Genomic DNA, 25,170 nt, shown 5'->3' on the forward strand with positions numbered 1-25,170 from the left:
TAACTGCCAGATTCGTAGCCAGCGTCCGAACCTCTGAGTCTTTGGCTAACTTTTACATCAGAATCATATTGCCGAAGGGTAGAATCTCATATACCTGACACTAGGGACAATGTGTAAAAAGGTTCAATCTCGGCATCTCTTTGTGCTGCAAATCTCGGATAGTCCATAAAGTGAAGGAACTCTGAATTCGTGAGGAAGCAGACTCACTGTGAGATAGTACCATCTGTGCTAACTTGGTTCAGGAATCCGCCGAGATCGGAGTCCTAGTTCCACCAAGATAGGGAACCAGTTGCATTGGGCCAATTGAGGGCTACGAAGGCAATCCAACCTTTGAAAGTCCTGAGCATGTCCAGGACTTTCATTAGCATGTTTAAAGGTGGAATCAGGTAAATCCTCCGTCAGTTGTTCCAATCTATGGACATGTCGTTGGTGACATAGGCCAGAGGGTCCAGGTTGGGGGCCACATGACATTGTGGCTTGTGGTTGGATTCTGTGGCAAATAGGTCTACTTAGAGACCCGGAACCTGCGGAGGTGTCTTTGTCAGATCATCCTCAACCACATTTCTTACTCCCGCCAGGTGAACAGCTAATAGGTGCCAAAGGTTCCCTGTTGCCATTGAAAAGATAGCTACCATTACTTGATTTACGTGACTTGATTGGAACCTCCCCTGTTTATGCAGTGTACTATCATTGGCTGTCTAGTATTAGACTGATGTGTTGTTTCTGTGACGGGGAAAGATTTATTAGAGTCAAGAACACTTCCATGACTTCTAGGATATTGATGTGTAGTTGTTGGAGTGTCACTGTCCACAACCCCTGGACCTGTTCGTATTGGGAATAGCCTCCCTAAGCGCTTAGGGAGTCATCTAAATGGACCACCAATGTTGTCACTGAGGATCGTAAATGTACTGAGTTTGCTAGATTTTTTACCTTCGTCCATTGTTGAAGTCTTTTTCCATAGTGTAGGTGGAATCCGATAAATTTTGTCTTGAAATTTCTTGTTTGCTTTGGGCCGCTAAACTCGACTGATGTCTCCCAGATTGACTCTCAGTAATGTGTCTGTTACTGAGGGAAACTGGAGTAAACCTAGGATTCTTTCTTGGTTTCTCTGGGTCGTTAGTTTGTCCTTGAGAGATCCTCTTGTGTTTCTTACTATCTCTATCCTCGTCTGTGAAGGAATCGACCGCTTGTGTCTGGTCAGGATTCATTAAAGACCTAACCACTGGAAGCATGTTGCTGGAGAAAGACGGGACTTTTGAAATTTATTTGAAAACCTAAGTATTCCAGAGATTTTATTACTTTGCCCGACGCCTTGTGGCATTCCTTGACGTTGTTGGCCCAGATAAGCCAACTGTCTAGGTAGGCCACTAACTGTATTCCTTGAGTCCTCATCTCTTGTACTACTGTCTCCTCCAACTTAGTGAATAACCTGGTCGCTATATTGAGTCTGAATGGCATCACCTTGAAGGTGTAAGCCCGTTTGCCTAGCTTGATTCCTAGGAAAAGACGAAAAAGCCATGCTATTGGAACATGAAAATAAACGCCTGTAAGGTCTATAGAGGTGGTGACGGCCCCACGGGGACATAAGGTCCTCACCATTGAGACGGTCAGCGTATGGAACTAGTCGCATTGAATATTTATATTCAAATAGAACAGATCTAGGTTACTCTTCGTTTGTCCGAGTCTTTCTTTGGCACTCTGATCGCCACAGGTCGTTCTAAACGAACGCCGGGAGCTTTGACGCGTCCGGAACCACAAACTACCGTTGTTGTGGTAGTCTAGACCGCAAGGATTTTCTATCAGATTTTCCTGATTTTGCCGTCCCTGGCCCAAACCGTCCATAGACAGCAGTCGATCGGCAATTGGACCAAACTGGGACTGGACTACACTACTCAACCTCTCCATGAGCTGGCTCGAGAAAGTTACCGGATCGAAATCAAGTTTCGACGTCTGCCCCTTTGAGCTTCTTGCTCTTGACACCTGATGTGGAGGATTAGCCCCTGCCGAGTCCGTCAGTAGCTTGGAAGCTGATGATGGCCTGGTTGGGAGTGGTTTGGGTAGCCTAAAAGGCTTGCCCGGTATGTAGCAAGGCTCACACTTAGTCCTGCTCGACTGGTGGCCATCCATGACTAACCGAGGAGAGAGCGCTATTTGCATCGACTCGCAGATTGTGAGAGCTATCTCTCTCTCTCGGCTGTCTCCCTTCTCTCCTTAGTGTATAACTCAAGCCTACTTCCCGAGGTTAGGGTGCGGCGAGTAAGAATTCCACCGAGTAAGATAGTTTGGTATATGAATATAAAATTAACTTGTGCCGGGAACCCCGGCGAATCACTAAAGAAATTAAATTCCGCCTTGACACCCAGCAGAAAAAGATGCATGCTTAAGCTAAAGGAAATAGTACGAAATAGCATTAAAAAAATATGTTACGCCTTTGTCATGAAAAGGTAGTCTTTATTATGAGTTCTCAGCACACGGGATACCCACCTGGGGGGGGGGGGGGTTGAGCATAAGCAAGAAGTGACAAGCAGACTAGAAACAACTATCGAAATCCGTAGACTCCGGAATGCATGAAATTAAATGAATTAAACCCAATGACAGGAAGAGCGAGAACAGATTCCAATGTGGCACGGGAAAACATGCGTAAATCCGGTGCAAAAACCCAATGCTACGCAAGCAATGTAGCACCGAAAGACATGCGTCGCTAAAAACAAATGCTATGTATTAATTCTAACATAAACTCTAATCTCCGTCGCAGCCCCTCTCTCTCTCTTTCTCTCTCGAACCAACCATCCATAAAATTACGTAAACAAATATAGGATAAAGTAAGATATCAGAACAGAGTAGGATGTCTGAATCCGATCAAAAAACATAACTACCATTAGTAAATACGATTCACAAAACATCCCCGCCCTCCGGAACAGGAGGATATATTAAAATAAACAATGCAAACAAGGATAGATAACCTGAGAGAGGGGAGGGAGTGGCGCGAGGCGAGGCGCATACTCAGTCCTGCGCCTGGTGGCCAACCACAACGAAACAAGGAGAGCGCGCTACTTGCGATGACGCTCTGAGGTAAAGAGCCAGCCCCCACCCTGGGTGACTTCCCATTCTCTAAGAGCACGTGACCCAAGCCTACCCCCCTATGTAGGGAGTGGCGAAAGGCGTAAAAGGGGAGAGGAAACCAAAGGGGGGGGAGACTGGCTCAAAATCAGGTGACCACTGTGATCGGAGGGGGGGTACTACCCTCGGAAACACAAAGGAAGACCTGATGCAAAGCACGCAAGCAAAAACCACATATAATGGCAGACGTGAAAAACAATGAAATACAATGACATCAATTAAATAGGCTAAATCGGCATATTGAGTAAAATGGGGGAAAAAGGAACACGGCGTAAAAGGAATAAATAGCAAAACCTTCCAAAATCGGGTAGATGCCGACTTGGAGAGGAAACTGCCATTTTAAACAAAAACTAGTCCTCCAAAATTGGGTAAAATACCGATCTCGTCAGGCAGGACTAAAATTAATCTAAACACATTCAGATTCCCCGTAAAAAAAAAAAAAAAAAAAAAAAATCGCATGAATGGCTACCGACCGAAGCCGCTAACTAACACTGCCCAAATAGCCTAAATAAAAGACAAATCATGCCAAAACATTGAATTAGATGTTCATAATACAAATAAGACTACAATTAGTAAAAGGAACTAATAGAAAGTCTTACAAAACAAAGAGATCCCAAGGAAGCGACACCAAAAGGGAGTGTCAACAAAGCGGCTGAGAGAAAAACCAACAAGGTTATTAAATGAACGTGTGTCGCTACCTAGAAATCCCAAACAGACAAATATAATACTCGACTTGGGAGCAGGGATCTCCAAAACGCCTGACATCTTCAAAAGCACAAAATAACACAGAGCTACGAAAAAACACGTCCAAACGTTCACGGGTGCTAACAAGGAATGTAGGGAGAAGGATAGGTAGTGGTGGTGGTGGTTGGGGGGGGGGGGTGCAGTAGCTGTAGAGAACAACACCTCGTAGTAAATTTTAAACATGAATTTGAGGTATTTTTATAGCCAAGGTTTAATTCTCAAACAATTGCTGTTCTGTAACTGTAACACAGTGGTTTTGTTGGGATTGTGTCATTACATTTGTAGCAAATTGAAGTAAGAAACTTTTCATGGGATTTACTAGAATACAAGTAATTTATAGTGTACGTATTGCCTAGATAATATCGTGTTAACTCTATAATATAAACTTTATTTTGTATTATATTTATAGTATTTCAATGATACTTCTCAAATATTCATATGTTATTTGCTTAAAGCCCTAGCTCAGTTACAAGGAAATGTTAGAATAATTTTTCATGAATTTGATAAGTACCCCATCAGTCTTTTTCTCCTGTTCACTCTTGGATTTCAGTAATGAATATACTGTATGTTTATATACCCATTTTCACTTGGCTCCTTGTCCGGTAACACTAGTTAAAAGGCAATCATAGATACAGTATATAGTTGGGTCCCGAATTATGCGAGTATTTGGTCGATCGCCCTACATAAATGAAAAATCACATATTTTGAAATACATAATAGGAATAATTCCATTGGGGCCATGGCAAACAGCAACTTGCTTATTCAAACATGATTACAACCCATTTTCAATACTTTCTATGTATTATACTGTATTCTTTTAAATAAATCAAACATTTAAAATGTTTTAAAGTTTTAATAACTTGAAAAGGGTTAAAATTACCGTATATTTTTCCTTATAACATGACCTAAAATTAGGACAAATTTTAATAAGTTCAAGTCATATCCATTGTACAAGACAACTTGTGAATAGAAAAACCATCATTGTATAGACTAGCTTTTGTTGTATCATTGAAAATCCAAAATTAACGAAATAAAGGCGATTTTATTATATCATACGTTTCCTAAACAAGTCAAAAAGCACAATAAAAAACAGAAACAATTGTTTTGTTTACGTTCATCTCTAATCACAACAAAGAAATGAACACATTTACACACCTGTGTATAGGTTAGTTTTTGGAGCAACAGCCATCTTACCAAGTATTGATTATTTGATGATTTTGTTATTACCGATGTTGTTCTACTTAATTTTTCTTAGAACTTTGAAATAAAGGAAATGATACGATTTATATAATGTTTTTCCTAAACACGTCGCCTTAAACGGAAACCTTCCGTTTGTTTACTGTATGCTCCATCATCGATCATAATGGACAAATGAACGCATTAACCACAAATGAACAAGGTGATTACTAATGATATTAGGAGCTTTTAGTTAATATGTTATTACAAATATTTTACTTACCATATCCATATCAATTCTTACATACGTAGTAAAACAGGAAAACCATTTTGTTTGCGTTTAATCAACAATAGCAAACTGACACTAATGACAGTATGATAATTTACAATAATTCTAAACTTTTACGAAGGATAATTGTCCATTCCACATCCGAAATACTTTTCCTAACTTCATTTATAAGTCAACTTGTACATACCTCAATTATGGAACCATCAGAAAAGAAAAAAGAAAGTACTAGGCCGGTTTTTAAAGTAATCGAACCTATAATGTTCATTGTGAGAAAGATAGTGCGAGATTGGAGTAAGTAAGGATAATTTGAATCACAATTGAATTTTAATATAACTGAAGCTTTATGAAGAAACAAATATTTCATTCGTTAGAGAGAGAGAGAGAGAGAGAGAGAGAGTGTATGTGTGTGTGGGTGTGTGTGTGTGCTCTCTACGTTTCTCCCAGCCTGACAAGGGACTCAACTGACTTTGGCTGGTACTGTTAGGGTGGCACAGCCCACCCTCCCACATTATCCACCACAGATGAAGCTTCATAATGCTGTATCCCCTACTGCTGCTACCTCTGCGGTCATCCAAGGCACCGGAGGAAGCAGCGGGGCCTACCGGAACTGCGTCACAATCGCTTGCCATTCATTCTTATTTCTAGCACGCTCTCTTGCCTCTTTCACATCTATCCTCCTATCACCCAGAGCTTTCTTCACACCATCCATCCACCCAAACCTTGGCCTTCCTCTTGTACTTCTCCCATCAACTCATGCATTCATCACCTTCTTTAGCATACAACCATTTTCCATTCTCTCAAGATGGCCAAACCACCTCAACACATTCATATCCACTCTAGCTGCTAACTCATTTCTTACACCTGTTCTCACCCTCACTACTTCGTTCCTAACCCTATCTACTCAAGATACACCAGCCATACTCCTTAGACACTTCATCTCAACCACATTCAATTTCTGTCTCTCCATCACTTTCATTCCCCACAACTCCGATCATTACATCACAGTTAATACAATCACTTTCTCATACAGAACTCTCTTTACATTCATGCCCGTACATCAAATAACCTTACTCTTACCCACATTAACTCTCAACTTCCCTCTCTCACACACCCTTCCAAATTCTGTCACTAATCGGCCAACCTTCTCTTCCTCGTCTGCAACCAGTAAAGTATCATCCGCAAACAACAACTGATTTACCTCCCATTCATGGTCATTCTCATCTACCACTTTCAATCCCCGTCCAAGCATTCGAGCATTCATCTCTCTCACCACTCCATCAACATACAAGTTAAACAACCACGGCGACATCACACATCCCTGTGTCAGCCCCCCTTTCACCAGAAACCAATCGCTCACTTCATTTCCTATCCTGACACATGTTTTACTGCCTTTGCAGAAACTTTTCACTGCTTGCCACAACCTTCCACAACTCCATGTAACCATCACATTCCACATTGCTTCCCTATCAACTCTTATTATATGCTTTCTCCAGATCCATAAACGCAACATACACCTCCTTACCTTTTGCTAAATATTTCTCGCATATCTGCCTAACTGTAAAAATCTGATTCATACAACCCGTACCTCTTCTAAAACCACCCTGTACTTCTAAGACTGCATTCTCTGTTTTATCCTTAATCCTATTAATCAGTACTCTACCATACACTTTTCCAACTACACTTAACAAACTAATACCCCTTGAATTACAACACTCATGCACATCTCCCTTACCCCTATATAGTAGTACAATACCCGCACAAACCCAATCTACTGGTACCATTGACAACACAAAACACATATTAAACAATCTCACCAACCATTCAAGTACAGTCACAACCCCTTCCTTCAACATCTCAGCTCTCTCACCATCCATACCAGATGCTTTTCCTACTCTCGTTGCATCTAGTGCTCTCCTCACTTCCTCTCTTGTAATCCCTCTCTCATTCTCATCTCCCATCACCGGCACCTCAACACCTGCAACAGCAATTATATCTGCCTCCCTATTATCCTCAACATTCAGTAAACTTTCAAAATATTCCGCCCACCTTTTCCTTGCCTCCTAAACAAAAAATATGATAGGTTATAACACAGGTGTTCATGTATTATTAAATGTATAGATGTTTTGAATAAGTTAGAAAATAGTATAAACAATACTTTGTTACTGTATTCGTACGTGCATATTCTTGAGAGCAGCAGCTAGACATCAGCTGATCTAATCACAGCCAAAAGTAAAACAAAAGGAAGACAGCAATACTTGATTGTTAAAACACCCGAAATTTAAAACAAAAGTACATAAATGTTTTCTTTAAGCTCAATGATCCATTTAAATATTAGCAATTTTCTAGAATAGAATGATGTTTTCTAAAAAATAGTGGTTTGCTGACGAAATCAGATGCCGTATTTTAAGCTACAATTGGAATGGATTTATACATGGTATAATTTTTTTTGTCGTATTTAATTGACATTTTTTAAGGAAACCAATTGTTAGTGTACGAATGTTGTACGTACACAATGCGGTTCCATCCTCATGTCTCTTCAAATGTGATATAAAAATATTAGACTTGTAGGTTTCTTCTTAAATAAGTCCAAAGTTTTAGGTTAACTTTAAACAATTTATTGATAGCTCCATCACTGGAGTATGGATGGTTTGGTCGGATGACCATTCAGTATGACAAGATGAATAGAACCGATTTACAATGAGCTAACGTCGATAACGTAACACTAGCTATCTCAGCGTTTTACATAAATACAAAGTGAAACGATCACGTAGCCTTATGGCCGGAAGTCAGGTGATTTCGGTAGGGCTCAATAGGTCAACTGCTTCCCACAGAAAGCGTTGTGACATGTTTACAAGACATACATAAATGTTTACTCATGCAATGCTTTCCAAGCATTGCTTAGCATGGTCTAGTTTCACATCCTGTTATGGCTGTTGTTACACTCCTAATTCGATGATTTCATTACTTTGGTAGACGTAGATACTTCATTGTAATTGTAGATTTATTACTGTTGTATAAAGAGAGAGAGAGAGAGAGTGTGTGTGTGCGTGTGTTGTGTGTGTGTGTGTGAGCTGTTGTAATCGAATGCCGTGTTTTTGTAAGTTCCTTGTACCACCTGAAGCGGGGAATTGCTCGCCACAACTAACAATAGTCATTTAATTTAATTCTTAAACTCAGGTTGCCAAATGTGAACTAAGATTTTATTTGTTACACACAAAAAAAGAGAGAGAGAGTGGTAGGTAGAGAGCGAGAGGTTTTTATATACCGTGTACTATCCCAGACAAATCTTTGTAAAGCAAATCTATAGTTTAAGATATATGACAAAATGACTCGTTATTGAAAGTTAAGCTATTCACTGCCGATAAGGGAACCCAGCCTGCATGTGAAAACATTGAACACACCCACACAGAAAAAATAAAGCTTTTATATATACTGTACAAAATAAAATAATGCTTTAATATGCCTTCATTAACACTACCATTGAAATTATCGAAAGGTTAAGAAAGATAAAGATTGCCGAGAATATAACCACAATTCGGTTTACATTTTGTCAGCTGGAATTGCATGGTTAAAAGTTGTTTTCTTTGTTGATATGAAATTTTTCCTTAAGTAGACTATTTATTATGAAATTATGTAAGGTAAATATTGTTTGGTTACATTTATCATCAGGCACCGTACTTAATGCTACCAATATACAGTACAGTATTTGAAAAGACAGTAGATTTGATACGTTTTGTGGTGCTTGACTCACAGACTTTGAACAGCTTTGCAGATACAGAAAATTTATTTTTGAAAACTAGCGACCGCATAAATGAGGAATTGCACATTTCAAACGCTCATAATTCGGGACCGTACTGTACGATAGCCTAAGAGAATCTTGTGACTACTTTACGGACAGCTGATGGTATTTTTTTCCACTGAATTTTAAGAAATAAGTTGACCCTATGATTTTAATAAAGAAAGGTTTCATGCTGATTAATATAAATTTAACTGTGTGGTACAAGGTATGATTCTCACTTGTGTCGATATCATGTTGTGGTTAGATCTGCAGGAGGAAATAGGATTTTTTGGATGTGGAAGGTTTCTCTTATTTAGCTAAGATGGGGAGACAGAAGGATAAGCCCATTAAATAGTTAGAATTAATCAGGTTCTTGTTGCTTTTCTAATGTCATAAAGTTAATCATATTTTAGTGGTATTCGTAACAATCAGCCAATTGGGTTATAGTCACTTTTCTGATAATTATGTTGGTCAGTGTGTTAGATTTGTTATTTTAAAGTTCAGAAAATCAGTCAGAATTACAGTATATCAATTATCGGAAATGCACTAAGAGTTTATTAGGTGTGCAACTTGAATAGTTTTAAGTGTAATACTGTAATGATCAGACTCAGAGTGGTAACTGAGATATAAAAATTCTAAAGATTAAATAATACAGATGGCTTACAAAATTATAACTATTACATATCTAATGAGAATATACACTTTTATGAAAATATCACTTATTGCAATAAAGCACTATCAAGCTGGTTTTATTTTACATATCTTACATAATCAAAATTTTACATCTCGATCCACACTTGCCTGTGCTAAATCTGGAGAAATCTCAAAACTACTGTAATCAATTAAAGAAATACAAATGAGACTTAAGTGCTGCTACAGGCAGAGCATGGGTCCAAATTATACAATTGGTATGATCAACAGATTAATACACAAATTAATATTGTTAACAGTAGGTTATGTAAAAGTTTAGGTTTAGTAATAGACCACGTGTCAAAACAATAATTATTCAGAATTCTTGATATTTCATTTCTTTAAAGCAATTCCAATGATAAATGGTACTATGCTTAGACTGCTATATCAACATTTTAGTGCATAAGCAATTCAAACTTAAAAATGGTGCCAGACTTATACATTTATATTAATACTTGAGTAATTCAAACACAATTATATTGATTAACAAGATCAGTCATAGAGAACAGAGGTATCAGTAGCTTGAGGTTAACCTGACTCTTGAGGAAAGGTAAAGTAAAAATCAAGATAATGCTGCTATACTTTTTTCCTATTCCTTTGGGGTCTGTGTAGACTGGAAACATATTTATAGTTTATAGTTAAAGTAAACAGGTTACAATACAGTAGATTGGTTAATTACATCTAAAGTAGTCTGGTTGTTTTCAAATAACAGTACTGTAATTACAAATGACTAACATCTATAAACACTTTCTCTTAAACAGAATTCATGGCCAAAAAACTATTACATGACCAAAATCCTACTTAGCCATGTATCATTGCCTGCTGTGTAACCTTCAGTTAATGAAGACATAGAAAATATGCCCATGTGCAATTGGAACATTAATACTTACTTTGTAAATGTTATATATTTTAGAGGCAAGGTAAAAATAAATAATTTTATCTCTTCTAGAAACTATTTTATTTGTAAGCCTAAATTCCTTGTCCTTTATAAATAATATCTACCTTTACCGTATATTTATTTATGTTTGTTTGTGATTTGCATTACTCAAAAACTCATTGATCAAATCTCATGAAATTTGGTGGCATGATTAGCCATCATCCAAGGTCAATTTGATTAGGTTTTGGTTGCAATTAGGTGTAAAGGCTAGGTAACAAATAGGTAAAAAACCACTTTTTGCTATATCATGATTAATTTTTATCCTATTTTCATGAAACTAGTGCCAAATTTTGCATAATGCAATTGCCTATCTTGTGGTATACAAAATGATCAAGGTCAGGAAAAGGTAAAAAAATTTCCTTTTCTTTATTGTGATCAATTTTTATACGTTTTGCATGAAACCTTCCAAACATGCATGTTTCAAATGCATATCTTAGGATATACAACATGATCAAGATCAAGATAACAGGAAGATCAAAAATTTATTTTTGCTATACAGATTGTGGCCAATTTTTATCCAATTTGCATTAAACTAGTGCTAAAATGTGATATACAACATGATACAAGTGAAGGTGTGCGCTCTACCAATTACCCGTTCTAGTGTTAATTATTATTATTATTATTAATTGCTAAACTACAACCCTAGTTGGAAAAGCAGAATGCTATAAGGCCAGGGGCTCCAACAGGGAAAATAGCCCAGCAAGGAAAGGAAATAAGGAAATTAATAAACAATTAAAATGAAATATTTAAAAAACAGTAACATCATTAAAACAGATATTTCATATATAAACTATAAAAAAAAATTGTCTGCCTGTTCAACATAAAAATATTTGCTGTAAATTTGAACTTTTTAAGTTCTACCAATTCAACTATCTGATTAGGAAGATCATTCCACATTTTGGTCACAGTTGGAATAAAACTTCTAGAATACTGTGTAGTATCAGCTGTAACAACTAAAACCAGTAAAAGATAGGATTACCGGAAAGAAGCATTCAAGGAATTTTCATTTATGTTCAGTTCTGGGTTAGCATTGTGGTAGATTTTAACTGGCTTACCATTATCCTTCCATTTTGCTAAATGTGGCATTCTTTTTGTGAATATTAGGGATTATTCATCAAGATGATGGAAATTTCTATAATAGGATTTTTCATTCCAGTACTTGGTCAATATACATCCTCCCACCGCCCAACACTATTGGCCTTAGAATCAATTTGTTATGGCTATGCAATATATACAAATGGGGGGGGAGTCATATCCTGGAAACCTCATTTTCAATTTTTATCATCACCAACTCACACTTTAAGCATATTAACATATGAATACTGTGTAAATATTGAAGAAATAAATTTTAATAGGAATTTTTTATCTTTCCTCCACTGTGTGTATAAATTATACATTGGTTTTCTCCCTACTATGGAATGAAATTTTGTCTATAATACTTTCTTTTAAACAGGAATCTTGAGTCCTCTTGAGATTATCAATATTAATAATGCATTGCTGGTAATCAGAATAGTAAATACTGTACACCCTCTGTGATAGAATTATAATGAAATTTAAACCAAATCTCTATTCTTTAGAATTTACTAATTTTTTGCTGACTGAATTCTATTCAGTGGAAGTCCCCCCCCCAAAAAAAAAAAAAAAAATTATCTGTTCATTTATTAACTAATAAATAAATATAAAGTTTTAAAGTGTATTAACTAACTCAAATAGCTAGCCTACAAGTCAGTATGGTCCAATATATGTATTGCATTTTTTATTTGTATATTCATGTCTTGCAGAGAAAAATACTCATCAAGTCAAGCTTAGAGCAAAAATAAAGACAGACTATTAGATTGTATGTACAGTATGTTATGTACCTTCATTTACTGTATTTAACACACTAAAATAGATGGTAGTTAATATTTTATATTTAATTTTTCAGGTTCCTTGGGAAGCACAAGTGGATACCCTTTTGCTTCTGGGTTTCCTCCTGTAATTCCGTCTATGCCTCCATCTGTATCAAGTAATCCTCACATGCCCCCAGCTGCAGCAGCTATAGTGCCAGCTCCTATAGCAGTCAATTCTCCGCAACCTCCTCCTCCTCCCTTGCCACCAAGACGGAAAAGAGAACCATCAATAGGGGAGACCTCACCAAAGGTATGTATTACATTTTCTGTTAGTCATCCTAATGCAGTGAATAGATTGTTACATACATTGCATAGAGTATGTTCCGCACTGATATTGTTGAATTTATAATTTCAGGTAAAACAGGCACCTGATGCACCTGAGCTTCCTCCCCGAGATCAGTCCCCACCACCAATACCACCACGTACTTCAACTTTACCACGAATGCATTCTTCAGGGGGTTTACAACATGGCCCTACACATCATCATCATGCTCCACCAGGACATTCCCTCCATTCTGTCAACCTTCACCAGCATCTCCATAATCTTCATTTAACACATCATCACAGGACAAATCCCCCTCCATTATTACCGCCATCATTACCCCAGCAATATCAGTTGGATCCCCCTCCACATCGTCGCAACAACTCCATGGACCTCTCATCACCCACTCCAATGGCTCGAAGACATACTAATGGACCTCATGCAGGTATGTTCACCTTGATATTTTGTGTGATACATGATTAATGTCTTCAACCTCAAGGGTTACTGCATGAAATTCTTACATAGTATTTAAAGGTCCTATTAGAACATTGTTCTTCTGCTGTGCCTTATGGAGAAATAAAGCTTTTGATATGCTGTTATTTCTAAAGTAATAGCATAATAATAATAGAAACTTTGTTTATCGACATTTACCCCTAAAATTGAAAAAAAAAAGTTTGCACTTTCTTTCCTTTCAAGAGATGTGCCTCTAGTAAAGTAATGAGACAGTGGCAATTAATACCAAGAAGCGTAGCGGTAGGTCTTCTTTGTTATTTCAGTTTTTCTGTCATATCGGTTTGATGCACACCACATCTAAATTGTGATAAGTTTTATTGCGTTTTAGCCCTGTTGTGATCCCACCCATAAAAAAGCTCTTGTCAGACTTCATTTGTAGGGGGGTCAAGCGGGACCCGCACAGAGAAATATTTTTCTGCGTTGCAGTACTGACAAGCTGTAATACACACATTTTTGGTTTGTTACGTTATATTGAGGAAAAATTAAAACTTATTTTTAATGTAAGCAGAGTATATTTCCAATGCTTAAGGTTATTTTCAAAAGCCAAGAAAATGTGAAAGTTATGCAAAAAAATAAAAGATGGTATTTTAGATATTCATAATTACACTAGTGAAACAAATCACTTATGAAACATTGTAACTAAAACAAGTTTAATGCAAAGTCAGTAAATTGGGCCCGTGACAGATTATTAATCACTTAACAACTGTTGGTAAATGAAATTACTTTGACTGTTACATTAACAGACACTTTCGTTAATCAGAGTGATCTTCACACAAAAACTGACAAACGCTAGTTTAACACTTCCTTTTTAAAACATTTCATGACAAATTAAGTAGAGCTACTAATCATTGACAATACAGGAATCTTCCAAATTATCAATGTACTTAAATTACACTTTTCTTGCTAATTTTACTGAGTACATACATAGGTTAAGTCCTAACACTGAATTAATAACAACATCCTATATTCAAACTGAATGAATGATTTGAAGTTCTCTGGCATCCTGACATCGAAATTTCTCTGGCATCCTCACATCGAAGGTCATTGACGCTGATAACGTTTTTTTATAAATAAAGATAAAAAGAATATTCAATTAAAACCAGAAAATTAAATATGTTATAAAAGCTAAATAGCATTAAGAACTGCTTATGATATAAATTTAAAAATGCCTCTAGCATTGTACGACATATCACGTCCAAGGGTCTTGGCAAGGATGAACCTGCCATCCTCACCCTGAGAATCAAGCAGATATCTATTTCTTTCTGTGCTATAAGTGGGGCATTCAGTCCAACAAATGCCTCACTGTCAAGGGTATCAAACAGTCGTCGCTATATGGTTGGTGTTGGCCAGCCAGCTGAAACTTGTGTGTCATCCGAGTGTGACTAATGCAGAGATGACAAAGAGTAGTCTCCCATTTTCGGGGCATCCCATTATACCTCCAAGGGGATACAACAATCGCAATTTCTCTCATCTTATTTTCGGTTTACCTATCCCAATGCTGTTGCCATATTAATTGCTGGTAAAAGATCATTACAGAGAATGGGATAACTTCTTGGTAGTAACTCTGCTGCAGCACACTTTGCCAGTAAATCTGCCTCTTCATTTCCAGACACAAGTACGTGTTCCGGAACCCAGCAAAATCGAACTGTCATACCTTTTAGGGCAATAAGTAAAAGCCAATATAAAATCTTTGAAACTAAGGGTTACTAGAGTCAAAACCTTCTAAAGCTTGAAGGACACTTCTTGAATCACTATAAATGGTAAAATTGCCCTCCTCTTTAACGCTATTTTCTCAATAGCGGTTAGTATGCCATATAATAGAGCAGTAAATATGGGAGATATTGGCAGAAGTGCACCTCTACAGTTAAAAGAACTTCTATATACAGTAGACCCCCGGGGTACGGCGTCCCCAGCTTATGTTTTTTTCACGTTACGGTGTGGAATACGATTTTTTTTCGTCCCCTCGTTACGACATTTTACCTCACCTTACGGCATCGAATTCCAAAATTCAAACTTGGCGGTTTTTACGCGTACAACAGTGCGAGTCACTCGCCTACCACCATGCTCATACGTCACTGCATACGCCACTAAGAAGCTGGTCTGCTATTGGTCGGCGTCACTAAGATGCTGATACGTTATTGGCCGAAATCCCTCCCACAATGCCTGAGAGAGATGCTGCCTCTTTCTCTCTTTGTTATACGCGCGCTCAGTTCAGAATCTCGTGTGCGTTTCGTAAAGACTTGATCTTGTGTGAGTGCTTGCGATATCGTATTTTTTGTGCATTTTAGTGCTTAATTCCAACTTTAATTCGTTAGCCATGGGTCCCAAGATTGCTAGTGATGGTAAAGGGAGAAGTAAGAAGATGATTACTATGGAAACGAAGCTGGAGATAATAAAGAAATATGAAGAAGGCATGCGCTTCGTTACCTTCACTAGTACATATGGCGGTAACCAGTCAACGATTGGTACAATCATCAAAAACAAGGAAGGAGGTAAGTCTTCTAAAGGCATGACTGTCCTTGCCAGTGGAAGGACCTCAATCAACGACGAGATGGAGAGACTCCTTCTACTATGGATTAAAGAGAAGGAAATCGCTGGTGATACACACGCAATCGGTAATTTTGCACAAGGAGAGCACCATCTTCGCCGTTCTCGTGGAAGCCCAGAGAGACGGCGGAGACGAAAAAACGTTGCAGCAAGCCCCCCAAGAGTTCAAGGCTTCTTATGGGTGGTTTGATCATTTTAGGAAGAGGACTGGTATTCACTCAATCGTCAAGCATGGAGAGGCAGCCAGTTCTGACAAGAAAGCAGCAGAAGAATTCCTCAAGAAGTTTGAGAAAGTAATTTCCAGAGAAGGCTCCATTCCTCAGGTGTTTAACTGTGATGAAACTGGCCTTTTCTGGAAGAAAGTGCCCCGCCGTACATATATATCACAGCTGAAGAAAAGAAACTTCCTGGGCATAAACCGATGAAGGACAGACTTACCCTTGCATTTTGTGCAAATGCCAGTGGGGACATAAAAATTATGCCCCTACTGGTATACCACTCAGAGAATCCTCGTGCCTTCAAGGCACAAAATATCACGAAGGATAGGCTCTCGGTATTTTGGAGGTCTAATGCCATTGCCTCGGTCACGAGGACCATATTTATTGAGTGGATAAACGCCTGCTTTGGTCCTGTTGTCAAGAAATTTTTTAGAAGAGATCAATCTTCCTGTCAAATGTCTCATGGTACTGGACAATGCCCCTGCTCACCCTCCTTGCCTCAAGGATATCATTCATCCTGACTTCTCCTTCATCAAGGTTCTCTATCTGCCACCGAGCACCACCCCTCTCCTCCAGCCTATGGACCAGCAAGTGATTGCCAACTTGAAGAAGCTTTACACGAAGCATCTGTTCAAAAGATGCTTCGAAGTGACCGAAAGCACTCAACTCACCCTCCTTGAATTTTGGAAGGGGCATTTTGACATCGTTCAATGCCTGGAGATGATTGACAAGGCTTGGAATGAGGTTTCACGGCGCACCTTGAACTCCTCATGGAAGAAAACACTGTGGCCAGCTGTTGTGGCAGAAAGCGACTTCGAAGGTTTCGAACCCTCAACCGAAGACGAGGCCGTTGATGATCCTGCCCTTGAGGGTAATGTTGAGGAAATAATTTCAATCGGGAGGTCCATGGGGCTTGTTGTCGATGAGGCTCACGTCCATAACCTTATTGAGGAGCACAGGGAAGAGCTTACGACTGAAGACTTGAAGGAGTTGGAGGCAATGCAGTTGACAATCATTCAAGAAGAGCACAGCTCTAGTGGTGGCGAGGATGGGGGGGGAGACTGAAGAAACGACATCGGCAGAAATAAGGGAAACTATCGTTTGGTATGAAGACCTTACGAGATTCATTGAAAAAAAGCACCCAGAAAAACTTCACACAGGTCGTCTTATGGAGAGTGTTAATGACAAGTGTACGAGTCATTTTAGAAATATGTTGAGGAATCGTCAATAACAGGCTTCTTTGGATAGATATTTCTCTAAAAGAGAAGTGTCAGAAAGCAAAGAGATATAAGTGATTCTATTAAAAAAGCTAAAAAAGTAATTTTTTAAGTTCTAAAAAAAAGAAATAAAGAAAATTTCAAAAGACAAAAATAATAAAAAAAAAAATTATTCTAAGTGTTTAATAGTAAGAATAAATTTATTATTAAGTGTACATAACATAATTAGCATTGATACGTTTTTATATTTACCGTCTCCTCCCCCCTCTGCCTCCACCCACTACCAGCTCAAGTCACGTCACTCCAAAGGTAAATGAAATTAAATTTTTCCTTTACAGTACAGTATATAATTTTTATTTATACCTGTAATGTTATTTAATTATGTACTGTACACTATATGTATATTATATATAAGTATACTGTAGTACAGTGCTTACTATACTATTTTGTTACTAATTTTCAATAAGTATATAAAATTTTGATGTTTTTACCGGGGGTTTTGCACGCATTAGCTATTCTATTGCCCGCCATACGACATTTTCCAACTCCGGAACAGATTAATGTCGTATGGCGGGGGTCTACTGTACTACAAATCCAACGCCAGCATCAGATTTGGAGCCATTGGTATATATAAAAGTTTATACCCTATGTTCTTCAACATGTTCCATAAAAAGAGACCTAGCTTCTAATTCAGTCATGTCTTTTTAATACCAATAAAATATATACAAAAAGATATCTCTGGTAATTTCCACGGAGGGGTTGATGATATCTTAAATGGAAACATCTTACCTCTAATTATATCAAGAATATTTAGTAATTGTTTTACCCGAAAGCCATAAGGTTGAGGAGATTTTGGGTGCAACTCATAGTATGTCGAGTGCTTTATAAGGCTTGCAGTCTGAAAGGCTAAAGAGTTAGCGAGTCTTTGTAACCTAAACTAATACCGAATAATGGAAGACATTCGGTAATGGTTTAGGTAACTCTCCAGCATCAACAAGGAGACTTAGGTGAGGTTCTAAATGCTCCTGTGGACAATCTAATACCAGCATGATGTATTGAACCTAACATCTTTAATCGGCTTGGGGTAGCTGAGGAGTATATTTCACACCCATAGCTAATTTTGGAAAAAATTAAGGCCTTGTATAGTTTTAAAATAGTTTTACGGTCTGCCCCCCATAATGTATGGGACAATACTTTTAAAACATTCAGAGCCTCAAGACATTTAGCTTTCAACACCTTTAAGTGAGGAACCCATGTAAGCCTAGAATCGAAAATCCATTCATATCAGCCCACTGAGAGTTTGTAGTTTTCTCTCAACCATTGCCATTCTTGCTCCAGCAAATGATATGGAGAGATCATCCACAAATAGTGTTGAGAGAACATCCTGAGGAATGACTGAGGATATCCCATTAATTGCTAGTGCAAACAGGGTTACACTCAGCACACTACCCTGAGGAACTCCCTCTTCCTGACATTTACTCTCTGACAGAGCTTCCCCCACTCCGCTTGAAAAACTCTACGTGAAAGAAATGACTGAATAAACAGTGGTAGCTCTGTTAATCCCAATTCATGAATGGTTTTAAGTATACCATATCTCCATGTAGTATCATATGCCTTTTCAAGGTAAAAAAAAAAAAAAAAAAAGACTCGCATGGTGCTGTTTGGAAGCAAGGGCTTCACAAACAGAGGACTCAAGTCGTATCAACACCTAAGTCGTTGAGTGCATTTTTCTGAATCCACACTGAATAGGTGAAAAAATACCCTTCTTTTCAAGGTACCACATCAGTCTTGCAATGACCATCTTCTCCATGATTTTATATAAACAAGATGTCAATACAATAGGTCGATAGTTTGCTGCTAAAAACTTGTATTTACCGGTTTTAAAACGGCTAAAATAATGGTTAGTTCCCAAACACTGGGACAACTATGATCATGCCATATTCTATTAATAATGCTTAAAATAAATAACTTTATATTAAAATGTACATGTTTAATCATTGCATATGGAATTCCATTGTGTCCATCCAGGGGCTGTATCGTTACAATTAGCAAGTGCGGAATAAAATTCTCTTTCAGTAAAAGGAGAGTTATACGACTCTTCCCTTCCTGTTGCAAAATTTAAAATTTTCTTTTCTTCAATGCTCCTATACTGATGACCAGGAGGTGCTACACACTTTCATGATACATTTGAAAAATGATCAGCAAGGGCATTGCAAACATCATTTGCTTCAATCACATACAGTGAGCCCTCGCTACTTCGCGGTTCGACCATCGCGGATTCACCACTTCGCGGATTTTTTTCATAACGCATGTATATACACATATTGCGGATTTTCCGGAAATTTCGAAAATACCGCGATATATGAAGACCCCAAATACGTATTTCGTTAATTCCATTAATACTGTAATTAGTAATATCAGCTCTTACTGATGGTTCATTGCATTACATATGACATATAATTCAGTACAGAAAGAAATAAAACACGAAAAGAGAATGTGATCATACGATAATTCAGTATACAGTACATAGTAAAATTAAATCGAACATGAAACGCAAATCAGATGCAGTCATACCGTATTTGAATGGTGTAAGGCTGCTGATGGCTACTACTACAAATGTAATGGATGTGCATCTTTTCCATGAATCTTTTGTATGTATATGTACGTAGTACTGCATCCAATAATATTCTTTGTTGCAAAAATCACATCTCGAATAAGCGTACATATCCTACAACAAAACAAGCGTAAAATAGCGTACGTAAAGCTGTATACGTAGTACCTTGTATTTGAATTGGTAACTACTACGTAGGATGTAAGACGGATTGTGATTGGTTCAAGTGCTGATAGATGACGAATCAGAACCCAAGTTTTGAAATCTAGCCTGTGATTGGTGTTTTGACCGCTTCTCCAACCTGCAGCATCTTTTCGCGGCCACTTCGTTCGCCGCTCTCTCGCTGTGTAGATGCTGCTACGTTATTGTGAACTTTAATCTGTGCTGTGCGTGACTGTTTTAAGTTGAACTTTTTGTTGAACTTTCTGTTTAACCCCTACTGTACAATGGCTCCCAAGCGTTCTGCTAAGGCTGGTAGTGAGCCTAAACGCCACCGAAAGATGATGACGATTGCTGAGAAGGTGACGCTTCTCGATATGTTAAAAGAAGGCAGAAGTTACGCGGCCGCAGCCCGCCATTTTGGAGTGAACGAATCCACCGTTCGCTACATCAAGAAGGACGAGGCGAACATTAGAAAGACGGCTACCATCACCTTTAGCAGATCAGCGAAGCGAGTCGTTACCACGCGTAATAAAAAGATCGTACGTATGGAAGGTGCTTTAGCAGTGTGGATTGCCGACTGCCGGAAGAAGAACATAGCCTTGGATACGAACACCATCCGAATCAAGGCTTTGGGCTTGTATGAGAATTTTGCGGCAAAGGAACCTCAAGACGACGATGGCGACCATGCTGAAGAAGAAGATGATGTAGATGAACCTCAACCAGGGACATCCACTGATTCCCAGCCTCAGAAACAACGTTTTTCCGCCAGCAAAGGATGGTTTGCGAAGTTTCAGAAACGCTTCGGCCTGAAAAGCGTTTCCCTGAATGGCGAGGCTGCTTCCGCTGACACTACCGCTGCTGAAACTTACGCGAACGAGACGTTCAAGAACATTATCGCTGAAGGTGGATACAAGCCGGAACAAGTGTTTAATATGGATGAGACCGGCTTGTTTTGGAAGAGAATACCGTCGCGAACTTTCCTGTTTAAAGAAGAAGCCAAATCCTCTGGCTTTAAAGCGTTCAAAGATTGCGTAACCATCGTGATGTGTGGCAATGCTGCTGGATTTTTGCTAAAGCCGGGGCTTATTTACGCAAGTCGAAAAATCCTTGTGCTTTGAAAAATAAAAATAAGAATCTCCTTCCCGTGTACTGGATGCATAATCAAAAAGCATGGATTACGAAGATGCTGACCTCCAACTGGTTCCACCAGTGTTTTATCCCGCAAGTCAGCAAATATCTCGTAGAGAAGGGCTTGCCATTTAAGATCCTTCTCCTTATGGATAACGCTGGTGGACACGCAACTGATCTCGCATGAGGGCATTCAGGTTGAGTTCCTGCCACCCAACACCACATCATTAATTCAACCGATGGACCAGGGGGTTATCAGGGCATTCAAGGCCCTCTACACGAAGAATACCTTGGCGGACCTCGTTGCGTGTGTGGATGCTGCCCAAGAAGATGAAGATGAAACTTTCAATTTGAAGGCGTACTGGCGGAAGTACACAATAGCCACGTGCCTACAGAACATCCAGAAGGCACTGCAAGAAATGAAACCTGCTACTGTCAATGCGAGCTGGAAGAAGTTGTGGCCCCAGATTGTTTACGATGACGAGGGATTTACACCGTCTGAGATTCAACACTCTGCAATACGCAAATCTGTGCAGTTGGCTGCGATAATTGGAGGTGACGGGTTTGGCGACATGACGACTGAAGACGTCGACGAGTTGTTGGACTGTCATTCCCAGCCGCTAACTGACGCAGACCTAGAAGACCTGACGAAATCGGCCAGTGAAGAAGACAGTGAAACACAGGAAGAGACCCAAGAAAATGTCGAAGAAACGGGCTTAACATTAGAACGGCTTGCCAAGTTCTGCAACCATGTGAAGGAGGTGAAAGAAATGTCGCAAGAGTGGGACGAGGATATGGTTCGGTCTATGCAATTTTGCAACAAAATCGATGACATCATGACTCCTTTCAGGATGCTCTTTGAGCGAAAAAAGAAGCAGCGGCAGCAACTTCCGATCACAATGTTCTTCCAGCCTTGCAAAAAAGAGCCACTTCCTCCTGCTACTATGCCTTCGGAAGAAATTGAAGAAGTGTCCCAGGAAGAAGTTGAAGAGGTGTCCCAGGAAAAGACACCTCCGTCTGAAGAGACGTAAAAACTATCATTGGCTGCACAGTAGATGACATCATCAGCTTCATCATCATCATTTCTACTGTGCAGCAAATTCATCGCCATTTTGTTTAAAATTTACATTTACGTACGTAAAACAACTCTCTCTCTCTCTCTCTCTCTCTCTCTCTCTCTCTCTCTCTCTCTCTCTCTCTCTCTCTCTCTCTCTCTCTCTCTCGTAAATTGTTTTCCTGCTTTGCTACGTATGCACTGTATGATTTTATATAGATATGGTAAATAATATTTGTAATAACATATTTTCTAAAAGCTTTTACTGTAATATCATTATTTATCACTTTCATCATGCGCGTTAAATGCCTTCGTTTGTTTATTACGATCGAAGATGGAGCGTACTTTCCATAAAGAAAAACATTTCATTTGGAAGTCCTAAGAAAAATTAAGTAAAACATTGGTAATAACAAAATCAACATACTGTATAATCAATATTATCGATGCAAAAACTAACCTATACACAGATGTGTAAATGCGTTTGTTTCTTCATTATGATCAGAGATACTGTAAACGTAAACAAAACATTGATTGCCATTTTTTATCGTGCTTTTTGGCGTGTTCAGGAAACGCATGATATAAAATTGCCTTTAATATTTGTGCCTATTTTAGTTTAGGGTACTGTAGTACATGCATTAAGTGTTCTGTACATTGAAGGGTAGTTTGTTAACAGTACTACGTACAAGGGAAGGTTTTAAAAGTCTGAATATACATGTTAAATAAATACGTAAATATGGTGTCACTACCTCGCGGATTTTCACCTATCGCGGTCGGGTCTGGAACCTATCTACCGCGATAAACGAGGGCTCACTGTACTGACCGTTCACCTTCAACACTGGTGGTGGGTTATGGGTAAATTTACCAGCAATCTTTTTTATTTTCCTCCATACATAAGATGGTGGTGTTCTACTGTTGACTTAGGAAAGAAAAGATACCCAATATTGGAATCTGGCTTCTTTCGTGGCGCGACGGAACTGTGCTCTACACTTTTTGTATGTTATCAAATTTTCCTCAGTACGGCGTCTACGCAATCTAGTCAAGAGATTTTCTGGTGGCTCTGTGCAAGACAGTTAATTGTAAACACCACCACGGGACTAGTCGTCGTTTGAATAATCCTGTGGTTTTGGGAATTGAATTGACTCCTGCTGTATAGAGAGTTTCATTTAGTAGGTCTATGGCATCATCAATACTTTCAAACTGCTCTGCACTCCCCTCTTTCACTTGGCTCACGAAATTTAACCCAGTCTGCCTTGTCAAGATTCCATCATGGTGATCTCTGTAAAGGTGGACCATTGTTGTTTATAATGATTGGTGCATGATCACTAGTATGCCAATCATCTAATGTCCTCCAATAAAAATCAAGAAGGCAGTTAGAGCTTGCAATTGAAAGGTCAATACATGACAGGGTACCTGTCTGAACATGGAAGTGTATGGGCTCTCCTGTATTAAGGAGTCCAACATCCTCGTTTTCCATAATTGAGGATATAATATTACCCTTGGTGTTTGCTAAAACATCACCCCACAAAGGATATCTACTATTCAAATCTCCAAGTAAAAGAAAAGGTTGAGGGAGTTGTTTAATCACCTCTACTAAATTATCATATGGTATGTTATCATTTTGAGGCAAGTACAAAGAGCAAATTGTATATTTTCTTCCTATAATCTGTACAACCACTGCCTGCAGAGGTGTACGGATAGACAAAGATATTTGAGGAACATCTCGACGAACGTATATGAGATATCCGTCATGGCTCCTTACTCGGTGATCATATGATGTCCTATAGCTAATATATTTGCGAGGACAAGGGTATTAGCATGAAGCTTGCTCTCCTCTAGACATATAATTATGGGGGAATGCTCGTAAAATAAGAGCTTAAGTTCTTCATATTTGGCCCTTAAACCCTGACAGTTTCATTGCAAAATGGAGGAAAAAACTATGCTTTATTTTTTGGAAGAACTTTTGGATGAAGTCTTCCCATTAGCAGTTTTTGATCTAACATCATTTCCCAATGGTTTTATTAGAGTGGGTCTTGATAAATGGGGTTTTGTGTTTATTTTTTTTTTTTTTTGTCCTTTTGATCTAATTGTTGAGGGGGATGGTGGACCTCAACTTGAATTTCTGATTTATTTAAATTGTCTTCTGGTTGATCAGAAACATCAACAGACTAAACATCTTATTTATTTGATGTCATAACTGTAATATTTCTTATGGAAGGGGCTGAGAGAGATGGAGGTCTTTCTCTTTTCCGATTAATAGGTTATGAGCTACCATGTTTTTGTACCTTCCCCATTACAGGTGCACCTGATAACTTGGTTTCAAGTAGAATCTCCATTAAATCAGGCAAGGACAGGGCCTTGGAGAGCTTAGTACTATCCTTTGTAATGGAGGATAAAGGTTGGATAGTGGTGGGCAATGTCTTTTTGCTGATACGCAATGGTAAATCTTTAGGAGAAGATATTCTTGTCTTATTATGCGGGCCTTTATCAGTAGATGGCGAATTTCTTTTTCGAGAACTACCTACAGTAGTAGGCGGGTTAGATAATTCCCGAGGAACTTTTTCTCCTGTTTTCAATGTCTTTGCATAGGTAGTAGATTTATTTAATAATCTCTTGGCATGCCCTACGCTTACATGTGCAATAAACGGATTTTGAGCGAAGCGAAAAATTTATTTTTGGGTGAGATAGCCATGTCGTCCTGATGGAAGGTTCCTATTGGTAGCTTTCTAAGGGATATTTGGCTACAGTGATATTCCCAGAGAATTAACCTTTAGGTCTCCAGAATTCTAACAATTGGTGCCAATATCCTTGAAATTTCTCTTAAGGATATTGCATAAT

General features: G+C 38.6%; 1 protein-coding gene across 1 annotated transcript in view; it reads left to right on the forward strand.

Annotated features, from left to right (window-relative positions):
- The window catches only part of LOC137657293 (son of sevenless homolog 2-like), a 454,104-nt gene that overhangs the window by 417,553 nt on the left and 11,381 nt on the right, over window positions 1-25,170 (forward strand). Inside the window, 2 exon segments of the mRNA XM_068391627.1 lie at window positions 12,659-12,873; window positions 12,979-13,330. Coding sequence (XP_068247728.1) covers window positions 12,659-12,873; window positions 12,979-13,330 — 567 coding nt within the window.

This window comes from Palaemon carinicauda, chromosome 18 (genome assembly GCF_036898095.1).
Source record: "Palaemon carinicauda isolate YSFRI2023 chromosome 18, ASM3689809v2, whole genome shotgun sequence".
Lineage (NCBI taxonomy): Eukaryota > Metazoa > Arthropoda > Malacostraca > Decapoda > Palaemonidae > Palaemon > Palaemon carinicauda.